At 41.3% G+C, this 11,067-nt stretch overlaps 1 protein-coding gene and 1 non-coding gene across 2 annotated transcripts; one reads left to right on the plus strand and one right to left on the minus strand.

Moving 5' to 3' along the window:
• Window positions 1-1,802: 1,802 nt before the first annotated feature.
• Window positions 1,803-8,509, minus strand: ppp1r3ab (protein phosphatase 1, regulatory subunit 3Ab). The gene is made up of 4 exons (XM_010770786.1): window positions 7,594-8,509; window positions 7,039-7,106; window positions 6,853-6,950; window positions 1,803-5,647 (listed from the first exon to the last, which is right to left on the minus strand). Exons 1-4 carry the CDS (start codon window positions 8,430-8,432, stop codon window positions 2,852-2,854), a joined length of 3,801 nt encoding a protein of 1,266 aa, XP_010769088.1. The 5' UTR covers window positions 8,433-8,509; the 3' UTR covers window positions 1,803-2,851.
• Window positions 2,065-2,137, plus strand: trnae-uuc (transfer RNA glutamic acid (anticodon UUC)). Its single transcript has one exon. It is a non-coding gene; the product is annotated as a tRNA-Glu (tRNA).
• Window positions 8,510-11,067: the final 2,558 nt, after the last annotated feature.

The raw sequence follows: 11,067 nt of genomic DNA on the forward strand, positions 1-11,067 counted from the left end.
ATGACCTGCAGAGAGGACCAAAGTAACAAAGGCTACCATCAGTAACACACTACGCCGCCAGGGACTCAAATCCTGCAGTGCCAGACGTGTCCCCCTGCTTAAGCCAGTACATGTCCAGGCCCATCTGAAGTTTGCTAGAGAGCATTTAGATGATCCAGAAGAGAATTGGGAGAAGTCATATGGTCAGATGAAACCAAAATAGAACTTTTTGGTAAAAACTCAACTAGATGTGTTTGGAGGAGAAAGAATGCTGAGTTGCATCCAAAGAACACCATACCTACTGTGAAACATGGGGGTGGAAACATCATGCTTTGGGGCTGTTTTTCTGCAAAGGGACCAGGACGACTGATCCGCGTAAAGGAAAGAATGAATGGGGCCATGTATCGTGAGATTTTGAGTGACAACCTCCTTCCATCAGCAAGGGCATTGAAGATGAAACGTGGCTGGGTCTTTCAGCATGACAATGATCCCAAACACACCGCCCGGGCAATGAAGGAGTGGCTTCGTAAGAAGCATTTCAAGGTACTGGAGTGGCCTAGCCAGTCTCCAGATCTCAACCCCATAGAAAATCTTTGGAGGGAGTTGAAAGTCTGTGTTGCCCAGCGACAGCCGCAAAACATCATTGCTCTAGAGGAGATCTGCATGGAGGAATGGGCCAAAATACCAGCAACAGTGTGTGAAAACCTTGTGAAGACTTACAGAAAAAGTTTGACCTCTGTCATTGCCAACAAAGGGTATATAACAAAGTATTGAGATGAACTTTTGTTATTGACCAAATACTTATTTTCCACCATAATTTGCAAATAAATTCTTTAAAAATCAGACAGTGATTTTCTGGATTTTTTTTTTTTTCTTCTCATTTTGTCTCTCATAGTTGAGGTATACCTAGGATGAAAATTACAGGCCTCATCTTTTTAAGTGGGAGAACTTGCACAATTGGTGGCTGACTAAATACTTTTTTGCCCCAGTTTACGTCCTAGAAAGAGGTCAGACAGGCATAGCTGCAGTCTGCAGGATTAAACATTTGGCTGTTATACAAATATTAATTACACCATGTGTTAGGGTCACTCTACCCCTTAGTGTGCTCTGATGAGACGTTGAAACAAAAAGCCCCACTGCACGGCTAGTAAAAATTGACTGGGTGATGTCATGATAAGAAATGAAACATAAATGACTTTGAATGAATACGTTTAACTATATGCCTGATCTAATGTTCTTGAAATATCACGGTCCGATAAAGAATCCCAGATATCTAAAGGTTATATTAAACTCAACTCACTGATTACAAGTTAATAAAAGAAAATAACATGTCCATGAAGACGATAATTGGAAATTGATCTAGAAGACATGTCTGGAAAGGTGATCAAGCTCTTAGCACTGTCAGTTATCTATCTGTATGTGTCACTTGTTGAAAATGTTATTGTGTTTCTTTTGGTGGCTAAACAACCTCGTGTTCATCTGGCAAAAGAGCGTGGTCTTCCTCCCGGTGGATTGTACTGACATTGCTGCAGCTGTGTTCAGCTCAAAACACAGCTACAAGCCAAAGGTCAAACAGGGAACTTTTGCTATGCTGTTTCCACAAGGGACTCAATGTTCCTCCCTGTTGATTCATTCTGAGACAAAATGACACAACAACATTGAACAAGCATCGAAAGAAGTCTATTGATTTATTGCAGACTGACACTGAAGGCAGTATGTCAGAAATCCACATTGACACACACCTCAAGGGTTGTCCTTTATTTAGAACAACTTTGCTGGCAAGGTGAGATAAGGACAGAACAACCTTTAAAAAAAACGTTAAACTATCAAACTTGTATTTTCTCCCAGCAGCTGCTTTCTTCATATTGATTTTCAGGCTACGACAAAGCATCTTATCAGGGTCTATATCTCTGATGTCAAACATATTTGAATACTCATAAGTGATAACATCATACGTGCTTTGATCAGATTGTAGCCTTGGATTAAGACATGTAAACAGACTGGAGACATGAATAATCCAACAATTATAATCTGGTTTCAGGGTATGACCACAGTTCTCTGAGATAATGTATCACTGAATGCAAGTCCCATATGGTCTAAGCGGTTAGGATTCCTGGTTTTCACGCAGGCGGCCCGGGTTCAACTCCCAGTATGGGAATTCATATTTAACCTCTTTAGATTAAAATACACTAGTAATAAACCTTGATTCAGGTAAAGGAAATATTTGTGAGTTGTTCACTAAATGCCAGAGGCTTCCATAATGCCCCAAACCTAACTACTACTCCTCATGATATTAGGCTGCCTCCAACACTTCCTGTTTTACTAAGAAAGTACATATTTTAGGTATTTGTATACAGGAAAGTAAAACAAAGAGTGACCCCCTTTCTACTCTAACAACACAAAACAGTTTTGAACACTAATAGTATTAAAAGCATTGAACACAATTTGATTTATTCAAGACTTATGAAAAATAAATGTACCCTACAAAACAAAAAGATGTATAGATAGCATCAACACACACACACACACACACACACACAGCACACAGATCAGTTGCATTTACACTTCAAAAATATATGTCAGTGTGAGCAATGGTACGCTGCCTGTTGTCTGCGTTAATACTGAGTTTTATGTAAAATAAAGCATAAATAAAATGTGTACATACTCTAGACAACAGAGTTAGCATCCTCCCATAGGGAATATACAGCATTTCATCTGATATGTGTCGTATTTACTCTAAATTAATGCCCATTACCAACTATTTCCATTTAGACCATTATTAATACCACTTGTTCACATATCTTCAAATGAAGAGAAAATATCAAATTCTAATGATAGTATTACCGTTCACAGCCAATTATAATTCTACCTCTTATGTTGTTGTTGTTGTTGTTGTTGTTGTTGTTGTCCTGGCTGCCTGATGGTAGAGCCAAACCACCGATCCCAAGTAGAGCCCGAAACAGGCAAGAAAATCATAACGCTGGACCACGGCTAAAAATACCACTAACAAGGTGGCGTATATCAATGTTTTGGAGATATTGCTGCAGGAAAAAGTCTCTCTCCACCATGACACATGTCTGTTGAGGCTCCCCTGTCCAGTTGTCGCTGGCAGGGCTGTGGGCTGGAAGTCTGCCGTCTCCTCATGGCTGTCCTGAAGGCCGCCCAGGTGTTGCTCTTCATCCAGAGACTCACTGATGGAGGGCATGCGTGTGGACAGCAGTTTGCCTTTGCTTACGTAGGACCGTAAGCCCTGCACATAACCCGCGTCTTTGCTCTGGGCCCCGGTGTGAACGGCCCTCAGACAGTGCATGTATAACTCCACCTCGTCGTCTGAGTCGGACTCCGCTGATTCGCTGTCGATTTCAGCTTCTTCTGCCGAAATGCAGGAGCCTTCCTCTGCAGCTGTGGATTCGTTATCATCTCTCGCACTGCTTTGGAAATCTGTCTCTTGCATTTCATTTGGGATGTGTCCATTTTCTTTGTCAGTTACTCTCTTGTTGTGCTCATTGTTCACCAGAGCAGATAGACCATCCTTGTTTTGTGTAAAGTCTACCTTCTCTTCAAAACCCCCTGCTTCATTATCCTCTATAATCTCTGGAAGCATGATGTCTGACTCTCCCTCCCAATCTGGATCCTCCTGTTCTCCGTCACCCTCCCTTGATTTGACTTCATTCGTCATTTCTTCCTCTTCCTTTAGGATATTTGTCGTTTCAATATTGACTTCTTGTATCTCTAACTCTATCTCCTCTTGTTCATCTTTTTTCTCTCCTTCAATCTCCTCGGGTGGTTCTCGAACATATTCTAATTCTTCCTCAACTTCCTCCCTATGTCTTCCAGCCAGGATCTCCCCAATGTCCTCCTCTATAACCCCATTATTGCCCTCTAGTTCATCTGCAACCTCAGCTTTGTTCTCCTCGTCAATGGCAGTTGTGATCTCCATCTTTTGGTCGTCGGTCTGTGTTGTATCTCTGATTTCTGATGCTGCCTCCCTAAATGTGTCCTCCAACTCTCCTTGGTGTTTCTCCACTGCTTTTAAACATATGACCTCACTCTCCTCTTCATCTGTTAACATGCTGTTCTCCTCTTCTTCAACCATCATTTCCCAGTTTACCTCGGTAGTGTCTGCTATACAAAAATCCCCCCTTTTCGGGACAGCATTTACAATTTCACGATGCTCTATTTTTTGGGAGTCTTTGAGCACATCACTGTGTATGTGATTAGTTATTCTGGGTTTTGCCGCTGACTCAGCTACCTCACCTATGACCTTAACTTCAGCTGAGTGTTTTGAACCATCTATATGCGAGTTGCTCTTATCAGTTTCAATAGATATCAGAGTGTCCTTTTCCTCAGTTTCTTTTTTAGCAGAATTATTGATGTGTTTTGAATTCAAATTGTGTAAAGCTTCTAGTAGTTTATTCTCCTCTAAAAGGCCATTGGGTGTCGACATTATCCCTGTTTTGTCTACGTTATCTACGTTTGACTCCTCTACACACTTACAGCCATTTTCGCCAATAGAGCTGGTCTGTGTGTCTTCCTCGTCGCTAACACAGTCTGATTCACTCTGATAAGTTAGAGGTGACATGAATGAGGTTTCTAGTTTAGCCATGGCTTTATGAGTTTCGCTTTCCGTAAGTGTTTCACTTAGAGTAGTTTTAGTTTGTGCACATGTATGATCCTCGAGGTCCTGGGTGAGATTGTCTTCTGTGGGTGTTTGTGTTTGTAACAAATGTGTTATTGAAACGTTTGCACTGTGTGGATCTACAACTACGTCTTCTGCAATGTTTTTTGGAACCTCCGATGTGATGGTGCATCTCTGGTCTAAATGAATAACATCATCTTGAGTTTCTACGTGGTGTTGGATGTTGTTTACTGTGTCGATCAAACAGCTTTCCTTCTCTTCAATTTGAGGACTTTTTGGAGGGGCACCTAAACATTCTTGTTTTGATTTCTGATATTTAATCACATCCCCTTGAAGTTTGTCATCATGCCCTGTACAGCTAGTCTGTCTCCCTTCAGAGTGACAGTTACTCTGAGGTAAGTCTCCAACATTGAGTGTAGCCCGTACTGGATTTCCCCGATCACTTTCACTTCCCACTCTGCCAAGCACCTGATTATAAAGCGGAGCCACCACATTTCCAAATGTGAAGCTGTTGGCATCGCTAACAAGGCTTTCAATGCTTTCAATGCTCACTTCCAAAATAATACTGTCAGCTGGTTTCACTGCAAAGTGGCCTTCCTCAGCTTTTGAGACGCACTTGTTGATATTTCGGCATTCATCAGGAGCGGGCTCACCGTTTGGATGTAATGGGTTGAGTGAGATATGTTCGGCAGTGACACTCTCAGATTTCGCTGTCTCACTGTTGGACACGTAGTGGCGTGTAGTTGACGTATCATGTGAAACATCAAGGAGAGGTGCACTGCATGTTTCCAGAGACTCAGAAACAAAGTAAGAACCTTCTGATTGACTGCTCTCCTCGGGAAAATATCGCACATCTGCTCGCTTTTCTTCTGGGCTTTCCTCTTGGGCTGGCTGTTTTGCTTCTGGAGGTGATTCACCTCTTTCAGTGTCATCCGCTCCTCCATTTTCCTGTGAAAAGTAGTCCTTCAGCCAAGCCATCCTTGCAGCCTTCCTGCGATTTCTTTGGCTGGAGGCCTGTTTGCTCTCGGCCTGTCCATCAACAACAGGGATATATATCATTGTTATTTTCTCACATGGTGTTAGGTGTAACATGATCTGAATAAATAATATGACATGACTGCATTATTTACCTAAATATAAAAAGAAAATCAAAAATAAGTATTAAAATATCATGCATAACCAATTGAATTGCAGACAGCACTGAATGTCCTTTAGGTGCTGAGTACATGATTTTACTCTGTTGCTATTTGGTCATGTGATATTCCCTCAGAAAGTGCACCAGGGTTCATGTTCTGTTCCTCCTGTACCTCAATAGCATGACATGGTGTCTTTTAACCTCCTATTATAGCCAAAAATGAATCAAACATGTCCTATTAAGTACTTAAATAAAAGATAGTTTAAGCAATCAAAAATATCATGTGGAGTCTGATGAAAAGGATTTAGAATTTTAAGAATATTTTGATAATCCCAAGTAACTTGCCAATAGAGGCATCATCACGTGATCGGGGCCGATCACGTGATTTTCAAAAAATCGGGGATCTGGATTTTTTTTTTTTTTTTTTTAAATACTTTTTTTTTATTTTTTATTCAATGTTACAAAACAAAAATGACCATGTTCAAGTCTTAAAGTCATCCTGAGGCCTTAGTTTTGGTTTCAAATTACACAACATCATGTATGTGTTGCTTCTTTGGGGCTTGTTTTCATAGACCTGGTTGCTTATTTCTCTCAAATCTGGCAACAGAGTGGGCAGTGCGCAGTGTCTAATTGTAGCAGTAAGCTAACGAGTACTGATAAGCTTTATTTTGTTTTGATCCAATGCTGCACAACTGAACTGATCCAATGCTGCTGTGAAAAAAAGAAGCTATATTCATGTTGGATAGAATATCCAATTTAAATTAAAAAATAACCTTAAGGGACAACTTGAATGCTTTTTTTCTCTTGCATAAAGATCGGATCGGGAAAAATCGGTATCGGCAAATTGTCAAAAACCAAATGATCGGAATCGGATCGGGAGCAAAAAAAGGTGATCGGGACATCCCTACTTGCCAATCAATGTAGCTCACAGTATATAAATGCTTATTCACCTAGTAGCAAAATGGTATCGCATTGGCCTAAAGTCCGCAAACACAAACCATTAAATGTATTAGTAAACTGCATTGTTGTGACTTGGTTTAAATGTGCCAAAAAGGAAAAAGAGACAGTTAAGTATTTTGTGTTTTTTAATTTTTCTCACCAATAATTTCTGCTGATTTTCCTCAGATGTTGCGGACTGGTTTGTAGAGATTTGCTTTGCTTTCATAGTGTCCGCTTGCTCTGTATGTTTTGACACATCTGGAGAAAAGAGACATTAAAATGTACGTCAAGGCATATTAAAATTCCTAATTTTGTTAATTCTACAATTAGCGAAATCAATCATCACCTGATGAAATGTTTTCCTGAGATGGAGCCTCGGTTGCAGACATGTTTTCCACAGTGGAGAAGGACTGACTGTGGATAAGTGACATTTTGATGAGTCAGACTTTTATGTGACTTTCAACAAGGGACAAACCACAAAGTGAAACATGTTGAGATATGAAACGATTTGATACCAAAAATATTTAAATTTCAATCAAGCAATACTATAGGATAGGATACTAACACCACGTTTGCTTAAAACGTACATTGCATACAAATACAGGCCTTGCATAATACACTTTAATAAACATGTTCAGCTAGTCTACACAATTCAATGTCTTTTGACTTTGTCTTCTCTTTTCATGGCATTCATACTATATTTACAACAATACCAGAGATATATCAGGATTAGCTGTAGCCCACATTTTTTAAAATCCTATGTCAGAAACTGGCCAGCCTGCTCTTCCACCTTTAGCATATTGGACATTTCTCCTGTCAAGAAAATAAAACAAATTACATTGTGTCTAAAACTATTATGGGCAGTGAACTTTACAACCGGTGAAACACTTTACATCCTCACCTGACAGTCTTTAGGCAGCTTTTCTTTACATTTTCCTTCTGCGGTTTCTCTTTCCTCTCCTCCATTCTCTGGTGGCAGGACAGCACGTAGTTCCTGTGGTTATTGTTGGCCCAGAAAGTCCCCAACGGAGTCTCATATCGCAGACAGAAGTCCACTCTTGCTCCCTGCTCCCCAAACGGAGGCACCAGGGTGAGCCTGAACGAGAAAAGGTCCATCAAACTGTCACTGGACCCGGGCATGTACTCTGCCAGGAGGTCAAAGTGGCTCGACCAAGAGTCCAAAGAGGTTCGGATATATACCGCCTTATTGTAGGATACGTTGAGAACTCGGACCACTCCTTTCAGTATTGTGGTCCCTGGTACTAACTCAATGTTCTCCAACTCCACTTTCTGTGTCTGGACTTTCAGAAACAGTTCCTCAGTAGACAACGGAAGTGAGAACGTTGCAGGAAATAAGAAGTACTCCACTGCATCTTTAGCATTCCCTACAGAGAGGTTGCATTCTGGCAGCTTGGGCACATCCCAAGTGTCAAACTCCTTCACTTGCACCAAACTGAGGCCCTTTCCGTCTGCAAAGGACACTCTCCTGGAGCTGGACAAGGGCGTCTCTGGCTCCTCGTCCTCCTCAACAGAGCTCCGTCTCCTCGGGACAGGCGATGATTTTGGCCTGATGCCGATCAGCACCTCACAATTATCTTCGTCCATGTCCCAGCAGCCGAGCAGGGGCACTCCGAGGAGGCTACAGGCCCTCGAAGGTCCCGGTTGTCCGACAATCTCCATGGGGCTCTCGGTAGGAGAGTTGGTGGGAAGTGAACTGCTTCTGCTTCTGGCAACTGACATTCAACATGCTCCGACTTAACAGATGGAGTCGAGTTACAGATGACATTGTTGCAAGGGCCAACACTATAAATAGGCCAGAAGGGACTTAAACTATGTACAGTAGTCTAATCTCAGGAGGAGAACATATCATCCTCTTGCCGCCTTCAGGCAAAGCGTTTGCGATCAAATCTACAATATTGATTGTTAAGAATCTTATTTTACACCAATAAAACTGCTCCTAAAGTTTTGTTGACATTGTTCTTATGTAGCTATTGTAATCATACTTGCCAACCCTCCCGATTTTCGCGGGAGACTCCTGATTTCACTTCCCTCTCCCGGGGTCATATTTCTCCCGATTTTTGACAAAATCAGATTTACTCAGGACTGTTTCCACTCGGACTTTAATACAGCTACACCATTGTTTGGTTTCCATGGTAGCGCGTCTCTTTAGTAGCGCGCGCAACTGAAAGTCTGAGAGGGTGAGACAGATAGTCACAGAAAAACTGAACAAGCATCGACAACTCGACTCTCTGCTCACTCCTTTCCTAAAATACAGGTCCAGCCCACACATATGCTCCATCAAGGATGGTGCTACAGGCCGCAAGGCAGTGCACTTACAACTACAATAAGTGTGGAAGCTATTCACATTTATTTTGTGTATTTATTTGTTTTGTAGAGCTAGCTAATTTGCAGCCATGTAATTTATGTTAAGTTGTGTTCCAACTGGGATGCTTTTATTTTGAAGGTGATGGGTCAATTTGGGCACGAAGCTGGGTGTATTTAGGACAATCGGGGCACAGCAGCAGCGAGTGAGCACCGGGAAGGTGTATGGTTTTTTACCAGCATCAGAGCAGTATCAAGGCTGAGTCTAGCAAATATTCAACACCTTTTGCTGTATTGTTCTTGCCGAAGTGAAGACAATAAACACCACAAAACGTTGATGCCTTGACTGGACAATGGACTTATTTACTCACTCATGATCTGCGTAAGATCCGCCGTACCTGGTGCCTCAGTGGCCTTTTAAAGTTTTATTGTTGTTGACAAATAGCCACTACACGTATGATTGTATGAACTATGAAAATATCTTAAAATCAATACAAATATATTTATTATGAACGTTAGTCCTTAACATCTATCACTGTGTATATCACCATTAAAACATCTTTTAAAAGTTGAACAAACCCCACATAGCTGAGTAAAGACTGTGAAATGTTGATCATTTCAGTAAAAACTAACGTTCATATTTCTCTTTTTGATTATAATAGTGATGAACCTTCAAAACAAAAGCACTTTGGCAAGTTACCGTTTTAAAATGCTTAATAAGCACCGTAACTTTCATGATATAATTTCTCGGTCATAATCGGTTGCTTCCGTGAACGGCCGAATGTTGTGTGACGGCAAATGCTGCGGCTGCAAGGCATTGTGGGGCAGCATTTTCTCCTTTCCTTTTGTAAAGGGAGGTCCAGTGGTTCTTAAACTAAAGGAGGTTATAAAGGAAGTTTGAAGCCTCCTTTCCTCTAGAGAATTCGAACGGCACTTGTCATGGCTGCCACTGAGGTACTTTCGGGTAATTTCACTCCGTTAGGAAGGTTCCCAAGCTAAATGGACTATTCGACTGCAACCAGGGTCTCGTTCTTTCATTTGAGAGCTGCTAATTGGCGCAGGAAGACAAAGTGGCCCAATTTTTGAGAGAGCGAAACGTCACAGATTACTCGTCATGCCTGGCAGTCGGAGCAGAAGAACCATAGAGAAGAACCCTTATGTGCAGTTACAGAGCATGCGCCCCTTAAGCCCCACCCCCCGAGCTCTCACTCTCGGCTCAGTAGAATGAATGGAGAGAGAAAATAAATCTAGATTCGGCTTTTAGTGCATTTTACAGCTTTAAGGACCGAATGATTCTAATAAGGGCTATAAAATAGTTCATACTGGGTAATTTATTTAGTTAAAAAAAAGTTTTTACAGACGTCTCTTCTTTCCCCATGTTAGTCAATGGGAACAAGTTGTTTTGGGCCGGGTAAAACAAATTTAGACGTGATCGCAACACAGAAGTACCTTTCAAATCCGATCATTTTTAAGACCTTCTAAATCATATTTAAGACCTTTCTTATTTTGTTGATCATATTTATGACCTTTTAAGCAGTGGTGTAGTCTACGTGATACGCTGGTATACGCCGTATACCCACTAGAAAATGCCAGTGATTTCCGTATGCCCTCTTAAAAATGAGCGATGATACGTAACAACATCATTTTGTGACTGCGCTTTCACGCTTTCGCCCCTTCTTTGTTAATACTTTTGGACGTCTGGGGCTTCCGTCGCCTTTGGCCTGCGACGGAAGCCCCAGACGTCCAAAAGTATTAACAAAGAAGGGGCGAAAGCGTGAAAGCGCAGTCACAAAATGATGTTGTTACGTATCATNCAAAGTGCGACCTCCGGTCGACGTTTGGGTTTGAATACATTTACTTTGTAAGTAATTATGGGACTTATTTCTTATTTCGTAGCAATTTTCCTTCATACTTTCTTACCGTGAAATAGGTCTTAAATTATATTCAAAGTGGTCTTAAAAGTCTTACATTTGAGTTGGTGAAACCTGCAGGAACCCTGTGCAGGGCTCCCACGGGGTCTCAAAAAGTCTTAAATTTGATAATTAGAATGTAA

The sequence above is a fragment of the Notothenia coriiceps genome, unplaced genomic scaffold (genome assembly GCF_000735185.1).
Source record: "Notothenia coriiceps isolate Sejong01 unplaced genomic scaffold, NC01 NC01_scaffold00009245, whole genome shotgun sequence".
NCBI lineage: Eukaryota > Metazoa > Chordata > Actinopteri > Perciformes > Nototheniidae > Notothenia > Notothenia coriiceps.